The 16,598-nt window shown below is 27.1% G+C and overlaps 1 protein-coding gene across 1 annotated transcript in view; it reads left to right on the top strand.

Moving 5' to 3' along the window:
* LOC105843448 (cleavage and polyadenylation specificity factor subunit 6) overlaps window positions 1–16,598 on the top strand; it is a 37,207-nt gene that overhangs the window by 9,640 nt on the left and 10,969 nt on the right. Inside the window, exons 2-5 of the mRNA XM_065791030.1 lie at window positions 8,956–9,036; window positions 9,152–9,191; window positions 10,531–10,661; window positions 15,260–15,363. Of these exons, the coding sequence (XP_065647102.1) occupies window positions 8,956–9,036; window positions 9,152–9,191; window positions 10,531–10,661; window positions 15,260–15,363 (356 nt within the window). The remainder of the gene's footprint in view (window positions 1–8,955; window positions 9,037–9,151; window positions 9,192–10,530; window positions 10,662–15,259; window positions 15,364–16,598) is intronic.

Genomic DNA, 16,598 nt, shown 5'->3' on the forward strand with positions numbered 1-16,598 from the left:
TTTAAAAAGTTTTGTTATTTTGTAATAAATTTTAATTATACTCAGGTGAAAATAGCATCGGAACAACGTTATCATTCTGAACATAAAAATATTGTGATTTTGATATACCTTTGATTTTTCTTGAATAACTTAAAATTGAACTGAATCCAAGTTCATTTTTTTGTTGTCTTGTATCGTTTTCTGACATGTGAATTACAGATATTTGCAAATCTTGTAATGCTAAGGCAAAATCTGCTGCTGACCTGATTTCGTATTGACTAGTTTTAACTCTCAGGGCTGCGATTCGCTTAACAGTAGCTCCTATTCCGTCAACCACTCCTTTCCCGTGCATCGCTGCAAAGAAATGCCAGAAGAATTTTTTATGAAAATGTTTTTTCAAACACAACCATTGCAGCCATAATGCTTTTGTTTTTAAACTGAGAAGTGGCATTATCGCTGAACATGTTTACTTCTTTGACTTGATCAGGAATAAAGTGAAGGATTTTGTCAATGTACGGTATAACGGAAGACTTAATATAATCAGTTGAATCTGAAACTATGGCAAATGTTTTTAACTCAATGTTCCAGACTGCTAGGGTCATGATAGAAACTTGATTTTGACCAAAATGAGCCGCTTGTGGCTCATTTTGATAGAAACACCTAGCGTTTTCAGCCCAGTCAACTTGGATTACCGCAATTTCAGAATTAACACTCATCGAAACCTCCTTCAGTTTATTAAAAATTGTTGATTGGTTTTACTTTACAAATGCGTGTTTAACAAACTTGTCACGCATCGCTGATATGTTTTGGATGAGTTCTGTTACAGTAGACTTTTTTGAAATTTTTTCAATGTTTGCATATGTTTTAGTTTCAGGCTTTCTCCACTCGTCCCAGGATACTTCGAAACCAAATGTATTAACAGTTTGCAAGTGTTTATCGAACTGTTTCATACCTTTGCATGCAACGCATTTGTCATAGGCGCAATCGTATGCGTACGGTTCACAAACAAAGTTATTTATCATTTCAGATCGAACTTTGATTGAAGGCGCTTGAATTGATTTTGTTAATGCATTTAAGGCAAATCGCATATTTTCATGCAAACTACAAACACAAACATTATGCGGAAATTTTGTAACTGATTTTACATTGCGTGGAAGGTCGCAAAATTTGCTGAGTCCAATTTATATGTGCAGATGCTTTTCCTTGAATAACTCGAAAGCCTCTTTTAGCGATAATATAAATGACGTATCTGAATATTGTTTGCTTTTCCGTCAAATAATTGAATTAGAGTGACATCTTTTTTGTTTGGTGATATTTGGGAAACTTCATCTTCATTATAAAAGTTTACAACTGCTAAAACATTGCTTTCAGAAAGACCATACAGCTTTGAACATGCTGGAGGTAGACCCGAATTATCTTTACAAGCAGAGCTATTTGAAAGAATAGAAAGAATTTCAGATTGTTTCTCCTTTGAAGTTGGTAGTGCTTTTAAAACTTTTTTTAATGCTTTTCCTCTTTGTTGAACGTTTTTAAAAGATGAGCTTGGTCTTTGATATTGATTTAAAAGTTTTCTTTTTAAAGTGCGACTTTTTAAAACTCTTAATTTTGGCTTTAGCAGCATAAGCTGCTTTTTTATTAGGACCGGCTTTTAATTTTTGTCGATATCTCTTAGATCTAACTCTGGACATTTCTTTCTTTTTATCAGCATTCCGAGAAACATAATTAGCTTGGTATTCTGCATATAGTTTTTTTTTTACTTCTAATTTTGATTCCATTTCTTAAAAATTTACAACTTTATAAGAAAATGTTAACATAAATCCAAAAGTTTACTAACATTTACTAAAGTTTACATTAAAATATATAATTTCTAAAAAAACCTCGCCATAAAGCATAATTTCATTGCGATAATTAAACTCTTTTAGCTTTTAGTTCAGTGACGCAATGTAATTTTTGCAGATGTGTATGTGACAAAAAAACTCTTGAATTATTTTTAAAGAGTAAAAGTTTTTTTACTCAAGACATGTAATCTCAAAGATTCTTTTTAAACAAAAATATGGATATGTTTTGTTTAAAATATTGCAATAACTCGCCCTCAAATTTTACTCACTTTTTCGAATAATAAAAAGAACAAACAGTTGCTAACATTCATCAAATTTATCTACTCGGTTCAAACATTTTCTACTCAAAATTTGTTTTAACAATAATTTTAAAGTTTTTAAACTATAAATAAAGAAATAAAACCTTTTGAAAAAAGAAATTTTTAAACACGAAATTTATCTCTTCCATCGTGGAAATAGCCATATATATATATATATATATATATATATATATATATATATATATATATATATATATATATATATATATGTATATATATATATATATGTATATATATATATATATATATATATATAGGGGAGACCGGGGCTAGTTGGCTCGGTTTTTACTCTATGAGCTCTGTAGCCTTAACAGTACATTTTTAAAAAAATATTAAAGTGTAGTCTTAAAGAGTATGGATTAGGGTATCTTATAAAATTTGCATTCATTTAAAAAAAAAAATTCTTGGGGCCTTTCTGGACCTTCAAAAAAAAAAAAAAAATTGCGCCAACTTACCCCACCACGGGGTAAGTTGGCGCAAACTATAAAAATGATTATTAATGCACTATTAAGTGCAAAATTAATAGAAGTTTTTTTAAAAATAATTTTTGCAACAATTTTATCCCAAAATTTAATATTACTTTTAGCTGGTACCAAATATTAGTCCGTATAAAAGCCAAACAGTAACCCACCTTTTATCTGTGGAAAAAAAAACTAAACAAAATTTTTTTAAATTTTTTTGTAAGAATAAATATTTTCAATATTGTTAAAAAAAAAAATAATAAAAAAAAAAAATTTTCTAAAAATAAATATTTTTTTCCATAGTAAATGCTATAAGCCAACTTACCCCGTAAAAAATTTGTCAACTTACCCCGAAAGCTTTTTTTTTAATAAACAGTCTATAGATCCTGAAAAACGGCAGCTTTGAAAAAAAATTCTGACTGGATATAGTAAACCAATTGTGACTGAAACTTTTACAATATTTTTTTTTTCATACGACTAAATATTTTCTTTGTAAAGAAAAAAGAAAGCGATGTTCTAAAAGTTACGTTTTTGTCCAAAAAACGCATAAATCTCAATATCTCCCATGCGCATGCGCGAATCATGACAATACTAGAGTGAATGATGAAATGGTCAATGAGGAAGTTTCTGAGTAATTTTTGTCACTTTCTGATGAAAGGCTCTAAAGATAAACGCAGTTCGTCAACTTACCCCTGCGGCCAACTAGCCCCGGTCTCCCCTATATATATATATATATGTATATATATATATGTAGGTATATATATATATATATATATATATATATATATATATATATATATATATATATATATATATATATATATATATATATTTGCAACGCCTTATATGACCATGTTTTGCATGTTTAAAGTTAGCGCCTTGAAAAATGTGCTGTATAAACAAATGTAAACTTAAACTAAAATAAACAAACTATAAACTGGAAATAGAAATAAAAACTAAAAAAAAAAAATACAAAACTGAATTAGAAAAATAAAAATCTTAACAAAATATCAAATTAATGAAAAATAAACTAGAAAAAGTGAAAGCATAAAATTGATGTTCAATTTTAATTTAAAAGTGCTTCACTACAAAGAATTAAAAAAAAAATCAAATTTTTGAAGCTATTTAATCCAAGCTTAATTACTTCGAAACTTAATTATTTAAAAATTTAGACTTTGTTATTTTTAATGTTTACAAAGCAAATAAAACATTAAAAAAAAAAAATTATTTGATAGTAGGATTTGAACCCTTGACAATTGCCGATATAACAGTCTGTGCCTCATAAATGACAATTAATCAGGCTATGCACTACATCAACGTGGCAATATAGGAAAAATTATTAGGTTTGAACTATTAATTAAAACGCTTTTAAGTTAATTTAGTATCAACTATTAATTGAAATGTTTCTAAATTAAAAAATATATTAGTTTTATGCTTTTATTTCTCTGGTTTATCCTTTATTCATTTTATCATTTGTTTAGTTTGTTTCTCATTTCAGTTTATGATTTGCTTATTTTTAATTTTCTCTTTAAAATAGTTGAGCTTTTTTAGCTCATTTTTTAAACCATGCAAATTATCGATTTATGCAAAAAAATCGTGGACAAGTTGTCAAAAAATAATATTGTATGCATATAAGACGTGCGACTGGATACTTCCTCTAAAAAGGTTTGATATATATCTACTATAGTATTTTCGTAACAAATTGTTACCCTATTTTTGTTACATTAATTTAAATGGCGTTTTCAAAAAAAAAAAAAAGAATTATGAAAGAAAAGAGTGCTGTCCCATGCCAAACCCTCAGTCGATGTACAAGCCTTCCCAGGAATTCCTAATTAAAGTTTAAAAACTATGTATATATGTGTGTGCGCCTTACTTAGAAAATACACTGAAAGGTTTAAATGGTATAAGAAATCTTAATGTCGACTTGAAACTCTTTTTTTTCCTTTGCCTTATCAAATTTTGTTGCTGAAAATAACAACCACTCTAAAGAAATAAAAGCAGTACACAAATTATTTAAATTATTTTTTATTTTTATTTTATTTTAATTTAAATTTGTATTAATTTCCTATTTTGTTAGTTTTGCTTTCTTTGTTTTTAAAACTTTATTGAAGTTTTTTTCGCAACACTTAATATAAAAAAACTTGCAAACTGCCATGACCAAGTTGTCTAAAATAAAATACTCATGCTTGGTCATTCAAGAAAAACCGCACACATTTCCTGGGAAGGCTTGATGTAGTGGCACTCCCTTGCGGCAGTAGGCTATAAGATAGTCAATGTATGTACTAAAGCCCCAGACAGACATGTAGATATATATATATATATATATATATATATATATATATATATATATATATATACACACACACACATAGATATGTGATATATATATATACATAGATATGTGGTATATATATGTATATATATATATATATATATATATATATATATATATATATATATATATATATATATATATATACATAGATATGTGATATATATATATATACATAGATATGTGGTATATATATATATATGTGGTATATATATATATGGGCAGCAGCCTTGTTTGTCAAGGTTCGTGTTTCGGAGTTATAGAGTTGAGTGAGGGTTATACCACAAATAAGTAGCCTCCTCATCTGTAGTGACCTTCTTGGCCTTGAGGAGGTCAATTAGCAGTATATATATATATATATATATATATATATATATATATATATATATATATATATATATATATATATATATATATATATATATATATATATATATATATATATATATATATATATATATAGAACCCTTAGATGTTGTCCGAAAGTTTTTTCCATATTTTGTTGACAAAAAGTAAAAATTAAAATGCAAGACCGGATTTTTTTTTTTTAATAATGATATACTGCCTGCCCCTACCAAACCCTCAGTCGATGTAGCAGCACTCCCTTGCGGGTCAGGCTTTTTGTCAGTCGATGTAGCAGCACTCCCTTGCGAGTCAGGCTATTTGTCAGTCAATGTAGCAGCACTCCCTTGCGAGTCAGGCTATTTGTCAGTCGATGTAGCAGCACTCCCTTGCGAGTCAGGCTATTTGTCAGTCGATGTAGCAGCACTCCCTTGCGAGTCAGGCTATAAGATAGTCGATGTAGCAACACTCCGCGCATGATTTACAGTAAAAAAAATAAAAATAAAAACATTTTATTAAAAAAAATAAAAATAAAAACATTTTATTAAAAAAAATAAAAATAAAAACATTGTTTATATTGTCAAAAACATTCAGAATGTTTTAAAAACATTCAGAATGTTTTTAAAAACATTCAGAATGTTTTTAAAAACATTCTGGTCAATTAAATTTGCGTTTTTGTGGTTTTTTTATATAACAATTTGTAATTAAATTAATGGTTTTGACTTTCGACCAACACGAAAATGTTGGACGAAAGTCAAAAGTAATTAAAAGTGACGTATGTGTTGGCGTAAGAATCACTTTTTTCCTTCCGCTCTTCCCAAAGACAACAAACTATAGATCTATATATATATATATATATATATATATATATATATGTAATAAAATTTCCTTTTTTTTTTTTTTTAAAGACATAAATTTTTTTAAATTACTGCAATAATATTAATTACCACATAACAAGTTAATAGCTTTTTTATTACTGCTATAAGGGAATGTTTATTGTCTTTAACTTTTTTTAATATTAAATAATTAAATTTAATATTGCAGTTTTAAAAATGTTTGATATTAACAAATTTCTTTCTTTCCTCGACATTTGCAATAATGAATTAAAATATGTTAAATTTTTGAATCTTTAAAATGATTATTTTTTAAATTTCTAATTGCGTTAGAACTTAACTTAAGGGGAAAAGTAAACTAGTTTTCTTCATAAAAATCAATTATTTTAAAATCTTTAAAATGATTGATTTTTATGAAGAAAACTAGTTTACTTTTCCCTTTATAATTAGGGAAAAATGGCAGCCTTTGCTAATTTGCGTTAATATATAATATTAACGCAATATTAACAAAGGCTGCCATAGTTATTTAAGTTTTAAATAATAACTATTAATTAGTTTAACCACGCTCATCTTAATGCATGAGTGTGAGCAATTAGCATGTTTACTCTTCCCCTGAAAAACATTTATATTGGTTTTTTGCTAATTAATTTTTTTCCGGAACTAGCAAATTCAACTTTGAAAAGAGAATCTTGATTGTCATAAGATTTTCTACTAAACAGCCTTTTTTGTTGAGTAAAATTTAATTTTAGTTTTGGGAGTTTTAAAGTTGATTTTTTAGAAAAAAAAACTTTTTTTATGAGGGTGAGAATTTTGAGGTTTGCTAAGGCAAAATTTAATTTTTAAAAATAGTTTTTACACCATTAGATAGAGCACAAAGTTCTCTACAAAACAGTGCCTTGCATTTTAAAAAATATTTGTTTTTTCAATAAATGCAAAAGAAACAAAATTGCTAAACTGTTCACTTTTTTTTTCCGTTTACTTTTACCTCAGTTTACTCTGATTTTTTTTATCAGAATAAAATTATATATTTTTATTAAATTAGTTTTAAATTAAATCACATATTTTTTATCAGAATTAAATTATACTATTATGATCTTTGCTTCAAGCTTAAATTGTTAGTGTTTTTTAAGCGAAATCAATCATTACAATAAAAATAAAAATAAATTATCAAAATATAAAATAATGACAATTGAATTTAACTTTTTATTTATAATTGATTTATTTTTATTATTAAATAAAAATTAAGTAAATTTTTTTTTATTGCACTCAAAAGTTGTATAAATATTCTTGTGTTCGCATGATGATAAATAAGTTTTTATTACAAAAAATTTTTTTATTGTTTTTTTTTTTACATTTTGTTTCATAACGTATACTAGGGTCGGCATTCAGCAATGTTGACCAAACTACCGACCTTAAAGTATTTAAGGTTGGTAAAAAATTGCAGACCTCTTTTCAATGTTTTATGGTAAGACCTTTGTATCAAATTTTTTTTGCCAACCTCTATAAGATTGAGGTCAGCAAATTATTGCCAACCTCAATTTTTCTAATTTCGAAGGTTGCTTTTGTTCACTTTTCTTAAAAAAAAAATTGCTGTGACTCTTTCTTGCCATTAACTTGGGTGTAATGGCTGCCATGAATTCCATGTCAAAGAAGCTCGAATGAGCATTACTATTAAGTTGCTTATTATATTATAACATGATATATATCTTACCTACTTTATTGATTCATACATCCGTGGAATATCTTATAAAATTATTTGTTACTTTTATAAAAAGAGTTTTTTGGAATTGTTTATTTATGTTTTTTTTTTATATATATTTTTTATTATTGTTTTATTACTCAACTTTTTTTATAGTTATTTAATAAATCTGATTTTTTATTTAATAAACTTTTTTGCATTAGTGATTGATCGAAATTCTGTTTCGGTATCGGTGTTTCGGCCGAAATTTTTAATTTGAACTGATACCAAAATTTTGTTTTCGGTATTTTATAAATTTAGTAAAAAGCAAAATTTCGGTTGAAAAACATACCGAAAACCAAAAAGTTTGTAAGATTTTAAATTTTTATCTAATTTAGAAAAATAGTTATTTTTGAGAACTTTCACAAAATATTTTGAGAATTTACACTAAAGTTTTAAGAATTTTCACAAAATACTTTGAAAAATTCTTGTTTTGCAGAAACAATCAAAACCAGTTGTTAACTTTTGCTATTAACTTATATTGCCAACTTATGTTTTAAATCTTCATTTGTAAAGCGTATTTAATTAATTTTAAAATAATACACATATAAAAAAACAGCAAATGTAAAATTGCATTTTTAAATAAAATTTTCTAATGAAATTAATTTTGACTAGCCGAAATGTTGGTGTTGGTTTTGATAAAATATTTGCTGAATTTTCGGTTTCGGTACCGAACTAGAGTATCTGAAACTTCAGTTTATTTTGGTTTTGGCTTTTTTTCTGTTTCGGTCAATCGCTGGTTTGCATGTGTAATTTTTTTTGTAGACAATAATAATAATCTCTATTAATTGGAAATATATAACAGACACTGTTTTATGGATGAACCAATTCAATATAAAATTCAATGTGCATTTTGAAAGCATAATGTCTTTTGAATAATTTTGTTTTTAAAAGATTGCTTATTATGGGGAAAATGTTTTATATATTTAAACACAACTAGAGACTATTCTAGACCCTTTTTTTACAGAGTTAAGTGTATTTAGGCGTCGACTTGGGCACCACCCAAATTCTAGTCGAAACTAAGTATATAATTTATAAACTTGACATAATTTGTCAAGTTTATAAATTATATTGGATATAATATCATTGTTTAATTATATTGTTTGTCATAGATGGAAGGACCTGAGGCAGCATATGTTCAGTCTGACCTTTATGCTGATGTAATGGCAGAACCAGTTCAGCAAACTAATACTGTATGTTGACTATTATATTAACTAAAATCTATTATATTAACTAAAAGATATAAAACAGTTTTCTGTTTACAATATTTTAAAAATTATTTAAATTAAATTTTAAAATCAACTTTAGCAAGATCTAGAGAATGGTGTATTGCACAGAGGACCGCTAGGTATAGAGTTATTTAAATCATTTTTTTAATTAATTTTGTTATTTTTCTGTAAAATAATCTTCTAATTGTAAGTTGAAGCCCATGTTGTGCTGTGATAAAAAATAATTTTTAAAAAACTTGAGTTAAAAAATGTAACTTTAAAAATATATTTGGAAACCATAGTGGTTTTTTTAAAAAAGGTTGTATAGTTTATTCTATATTATTTATGTTTAAATATATCAAATCACAAATTATTATTTATATCTAATAATTGTATTATATGAATTTTCAAAACAAATTTAAAGTCATGTTTATTATTTGTAGTAATTTAATGCCATACAAATCTAAACTCTTTGCAGAATTAATTATTTGTACAGTAAATATTTAGAAAATAAATCAAAAATTTCATAAAAATTATTATTAATTCATCAATCCTCAAATCAGATCTGGATTCAAATACTTTAATTGAGCAATTGGTTTTTCCATGTAAATTTGATGACTTGTTTTGTTTTGCTGCTTGGAAATATTTTTTAGATATCTGACCAGGACTTGATGATTGGTTTGAGTTGAAAAGTGTCATTCAACAAGGCTACCAAGAGTGAGGCTGGGATATTTTTTAGTCATATAGTTACAAACTAATGTATATTCCAATCGTTTGACATCTAAATTACTGCTTGTGCTAAAAAATGGCTCTTAGTGACTCAGTTTTTATTATTGACAAAATCAAATACATTTTATGTTAAAGCCATTGAATTTAATCAAGGCAACTAATTAAATTTTATTGTTATTTAAAAAACATTAAAACAATTTTATAGACTAGATTGTTTTTTAATTTTTTAATAAGTGAGGCATGATGTGGTGGGATGCCATCCTGCACCTTTTTATAAATCTCTATATATAACAATGATAAGGCGGGATGTTAGTTTTTAATTTATGGAATACGATCCCATTACTTTTTTTTCTCCACTTCAAGCATGTGTGTGTGTGTATATATATATATATATATATATATATATATATATATATATATATATATATATATATATATATATATATATACACACATATATATATATATATTTATTTATATATACATATATATATATATATTTATATATACATATATATATATATATATATATAAATGTATATAAATATATAAATGTATATAAATATATATATTTTGGTGCCTTTAAGCCCTCTTTACATAATCATTAATCAGTTTTTTTTATGTGCTGTGGTTATCTTTAAATTATTTTTTTCGCTAATTACTTCTTAATTATTTTTTATTCTAGCACACATGTATTTTAATTGTTTTGATTTGTTTTAAAAAAAAGTATAGAAGATTATCTTTTTCTAGTTTCAGAGTATAGATCATATACTACAATTCATCCAAAATCAATGGAGCAACAAGAAAAAGAATCTAAAATTGCTGCCAATGTTGATCAAATTCCTAAGGGACTTTCTCTTTATATTGGCAACTTAACATGGGTAAGTTTTTTTAAATTTTATCACTTACATTATATTCTATTGACATTTTTATTAAAAATTCCTAATTTTTAGCTGTTGGATTGATAATGACGCACATATATGTTGATGTATGTGTCATAATTCCTATCACCATTCCTATCCTGGTTTGCAGTGTTTAAAAAATTATTTGCATGTCATTCTTGACCATGCATATAATTTTTTTTTTTTGAAAGTATTTTTTGTTTTTATTTTACATTTTTCAAATGAATATTTTATTATTTAAATATTTTTTTAAATTATGATAATAATGGATAAGTTTTAAACTTTTTAAATAATACTTTGATTTATTGAACTTGTTTTGAAGAATATTTATCTTTTTAAATTCTTTTCTTTAGTTATCATTTCATTATTTCTTTAATATTACATTGTAAGCAGGGATTATCTTTTTCTGGATAATTTCAGCAATTCCTGATATTTCTTTCAACCTTTAGTTTTTCCAGATTTCCAAAAAATACAGATTTACAAAATAAATTCCAGATTTTTTCTGGATTCTTTTTGCAAAGTGATTTCTGGATTTCTAAAGTATGACCATCATTCAGGTCATTGGTTGTAAGTTCTTAAATTATTTCTTAAAAGCTATTAACTAAAATATTATAATAATAACTAATTATTTTAATCAAAATTATTAATAACTAAATATCTATTAATTATTCTTCATTAAAAGTTTGATGAGAGTGTTATTCTTTAACTATTGTTTGGAGGTGTATCCTTTGTATTTTAAAACAAATTCTGCCAAATGTCAGGCATGTCTTCCTTGACACTTTCTATTTCATCATTGTCCCTATTTATGAAATAATGAGTAGTAGTAGTAGTAGTAGTAGTAGTAGTAGTAGTAGTAGTAGTAGTAGTAGTAGTAGTAGTAGTAGTAGTAGTAGTAGTATATTTGTTACAACAAAAGTAAAAATAATTGAAAAAATACAAATCATAGATTGTCAGATTACAGTTAGTTTTTGTGAAGCTCATATTGCAATTTTCACTAAGGAAAGCTGTGAGCTGTAGTAACATAGGAGCTTATCGAGGCTCGCTTTAAAACTGTTGACAGTTGGAGAACCGGTTACTTTATCTGGTAACATGTTCTATGTATTGGCAATGCGATTGTTAAAAAAATGGAAACAAGCTAAATTATTGCTGTACTTTTCATGGTAAAGTCTTTCTCTGTGATTTGCTCTTGGCGGAATTATGATGAGGGGAAATTGCCACTTGACTATGTCGATGTTATTAATAATTTTATATTTTTGGACGAGGTTAGCTCGTTTACGACATTCAACAAGAGAAGATAGGCCAAGTTATAAACATCTGAACTTGTAGTCTAACTTTTTTCAGTTTATTTGGTTTTTTTGTGGCTCTGCGCTGTATTAATTCAATAGTTTGTTCATCTTTCACCAAATGAGGGTTCCAAGCTGGAATTGCAAATTCAAGTAAAGGACGGATGTAAGTGGAGTAGAGTTGTTTCCATAAAGAAGCATCACAAGATTTAAAAGTGTGTTTTAGGATGCCTAGCATTTGATTTGCTTTACATGAGGCAGTGATGGATTGAGTTTCTACTTTAAGATCATTGGTAATTTGAATCGCTCAAAGGTGGTTGCTTCCAATGTAGTTCGAGTTGTTATTGAACAAGGGCCTAATTCCTCCATTGAGTACTTGAAAGGAGTTAATTTTTTTTGGCCAAAGTGCATGACCTTGCATTTCTTTGCGTTTAGCTCCATGAGCCAAGATTTAGTCCAATGAACAGTTTGGTCAATATCTGATTGGAGTTGAAGTTGAGCAGCAAGTGAGTTGACAATGCTTAGGATTTTAGTGTCATCAGCGTAGATCTTACAACTGTTTTCTTTGCTTATTACATCCGGCAGATCATTAATGAAAATGACAAATAAAATTGGACCCAAGACTGATCCTTGCAGAACTCCACTTGTCATAGGTAACCAATTCGATTAAGTGTCGCCAAGGATGACTTGTTGAGACCTGTTGAGTAGAAAAGCTTTTATCCAATTGAGATTGCCTTCGATTCCGTACATTTTTAATTTGTTAAGCATTCGTTGATGTGGGACTTTGTCAAAAGCTTTAGCAAAATCCAGAAATACGATGTCAACTGGTAGCTTTCTGGCTATATTTCCAGTCAAGAAGTCCTTTGCTTCAAGGAGATTTGTAATGCATGCTTTTTTCTCTAAAAATCCATGTTGACTATTTGATAAAAGAGTGTTTGATTTTAGATGCTGCATGATTGCCTTCTTAACTAATCTCTCCATTATTTTACACGGAATTGAGGTGAGGGATATTGGTCTGTAGTTTGATGGGTTGATTCTGGAGCCCTTCTAAAATAAAGGTGTTACATTTGCTTTGGACCATGAGCTTGGAATTTCACCATTGTCAAATGACTTTTGAAAGATGAGAGTAAGTGGAGAAGACATTGAGGTAGAACAAAAGCGTAAAATGTGAGGAGTGACATTATCTACACCAAGTGATTTAGATATATCTAGTGCTGAGAGTTCCATTAGAGTGGCCAGAGTATCGAAAGATATGCTATTGAGGATTGTGTTAGTACTACGATCAAAACGGGGAAGATTATCATTGAATGGCTCTTTGCTGAAAACTGGGCAAGAAGAAGGACTTAATTTTTTAACAAACTTTGTAGATAGTTACAGTTTTTGTATGTAAAATTTGTACAGCAGCCTTCTTTTGTTTTCATTTTCTGCTTTTTATATTGTTGCCTGCTGCCTCTGACATTTTTGCAATTTCTTATATTTTCCTAATTCCTATAGTGCTGCATACTATTTTTATACTATTATTTCTTATATTGTTATCTCTTATTTTTTATATTGCTATCTGCTAATTCTTAGATTGTCTGCTTCTTCTTAGAAAAATGTCAATGAATAAGAAAGCTTAAATAAACTTAAATTATTTAAAATGCTTGTAAACTAAAAATACTTTTGAAAAGGGTAATTCTATGTCAAATGACCTAGAAATTTTTAAAAATGTCACCCTATATCTCAGATTTTGCTGATTTTTACACAGTTGAGAGTACTTAGTAAAATAAAATTTCCTTAAAAGTTTTAGCCTCTGGCTCCAAGAAAATCCTGAAATATGACCATTTTACTTTTAACAGATGTTGGCCAGGCTCTTCTTGTCCCTTCAGAATTGCAACATTTATTTAGAGGTTTCAAGTAACATAACTTTAAAAATATTTAATCTTTTTACCTAAAAATTTGTGGCGAACGAATGAAATGATCAGAAATGTAAAAAAAAAAGTTTTAAGTACTTGTAATTATCAATTTAAATAAATTTAGGCAATTTTTTATATACCTGATTTTGATGCTCAAGAAACCCATGCGGCCTTGATGATATCAAAAAATTATTACACCTCATTCTATACTCATTGATCTTTAAAAAAATATAAAGATTTTAATCTGCATGTATATCTATTTTCATATATGGATAATGGGGCTCGGTCCCCACTTTTTTGTAATGGAGTATTGTAATTGATCTTTCGCTACCTTCCAAACTAGCTGGAGCTCTGAAAATTTTTGTATTTTTGTAGTGCCAATGAATGTGCATGTTAAAACTGTTTTCAAGGCCCCAAGACATTAGGGGGAACTGGGGCAAGTGCCCCACATTTTTGTAGTCGAATCTTGTGATTTTTCACGGGCCATGAATCCTCTGGTCGTCTTTAAACAACTTTAACACGCGTTCATCAGGACTACACAAATGCTGAAAGTTCCAGAGCTCAAGTTTGTTTAGAAAGTCATGAAAAATCTATCCCAAGGTTCCACCTCAAAAAAGTGGGGCACTTGCCCCAGTCCTCCCTTATGTTTTGGGGTACTAAAAACAATTTTAACATTCATTGGTACTACAGAAATGCCAAAATTTACAGAGCTCCAGCTAGTCTGAAAGGTAGTAAAAAATCGATTGCAATACTCCACTAAAAAAAATGGGCACCGTGCCTTGTTATCAATATATGGAAATACATATACTTGCAGATCAAAATCTTCATAATTTTTGAACGATCAATGAGTATAAAATAATGTGTAATATATATTTTTTTGATATCATCAAGGCCACATGGGTTTTTTGAGCATTAAAAACAGGTGTATAAAAAATTGCCTGAATTTATTTAATTTGATAATTACAGGTGCTTATTATTAATTTTTTACACTTCTGATCATTTCATTGGATTCGTCACCCCTAAAAATAGCCAGTAACTAATTTTTAAGTAAAAAAATAAAATATTTTTAAAGTTATGTGACTTGAAACCTCCGAATAAATGTTACAATCTTGAGGGGACAAGAGGGGCCTGGCAATATCTACTAAAAGTAAAACAGTCATATTTGGGGATCTTCTTGAAGCCAGAGGCTAAAATTTTCAAGGAAATCTTATTTTACTAAGCACTCCCAACTGTATAAAAATCAGCAAAATTTGAGATGCTTTTTTTTTCATGTTGATATTTTTTATAGTTCAATAGATATTTTTTATAGTTAAAGTTTTTTTAGTTTTTTCCTTGTGAAATTTTTGTTAAAAGTATTCAATCAAAGTTTTTTAATTATATATGCTATAAATTTGTTTAGTGGACAAATGATGAAGAGTTGTCAAATGCTATTCGAGAGTGTGGTGTCAATGATCTATTAAATATTAAGTTTTTTGAAAATCGCATTAATGGCCAGTCAAAAGGGTTTGTTTATTTCTCCTTATGATTAAACTGGAAATGCTTGAAATAAATTTACTAGAGAATGACAAATTAATGTGGGCTTCAGTAACTTTTGTACAAAGTTTATAGGTAGAAGACTACAAAAGCTTAACAAAATTAATACTTAAAATCAACCACATTTTCATTAAACTTCATCATCAAAAGTTTTATCAATCTTTATTTTTGCAATATAACAAAAATATGCGTATAGTTTAAACCTTCACTGTAGCTATGTTTATATTATTTTATAACATTTACTTGTTTCTCTTTAATTATTGCTATTAAAAAGGGGTAACTATAAAAAATATTTTTTAGTTATAGTCTGCTTAAATTCTTTATATAAAGTAAAAGTTTAAACATTTTAATTAATCAATCATATATTCTGAAAAATATTTTCATGGATATTTACAAATAGTAATTTTACTAATCTTAAATAAACACCAAAAATACAGATCTTTATATATATAATTAATAATAATTATAAAATAGTAATGATAATAATAAAAATAGTTTTTCTAAAAATTAACATATCAACTACAATAATAAAACAACAAAAACAATAACATTAATAATAGTAATAATAACATTAATAATGATAATAAAAATAATAAATGACTTGTTTTTATAAACACAATAGCTAACTATACAAAGTTGGCAACATTAAACTAAATAAAAAATACTTACCAAAGCAAACAACACACTAAAACATAAAACAATATGAACTGTTCACTACAATGCCCAATGAACAATACACAAGAGTACAAAAATAAAAACAAAAGGATTGATAACTGTGATTAAGAGAATTTTGTAGATCAAGCACTCAACTGTATAAACCATGTATATGTAACTATAAATCAAAGTAATCATAAAGTGCAAAAAAATTATTAGCTCTTTTGAACTTTACTTCAAGCATTTTATATAAATTTTTCAAAGTTTTTTTTTCTTAATGTATAAGTTTGTTTTTCACAAACTGAATCTCCCATGTTGTTACTTTAGATAGTGTTCGGCTATGCAGCCCAGAAAAAAAGAAAACTTCAAGACACAAATTATATTATGACAACTTGTAAAATGAAGCTAGTTGTAAAATATGTTGTTTGCATTCAGTTTGCTTGAAATAAAATTTTGTAAATATTTATCAAACTGAATGTTGACATTTTTAAAGAATTGAATAGAAGTAATGAAATAAAATTACCATAAAAAGTTTGGTATTGATATAAAAT

This window comes from Hydra vulgaris, chromosome 02 (genome assembly GCF_038396675.1).
Source record: "Hydra vulgaris chromosome 02, alternate assembly HydraT2T_AEP".
NCBI lineage: Eukaryota > Metazoa > Cnidaria > Hydrozoa > Anthoathecata > Hydridae > Hydra > Hydra vulgaris.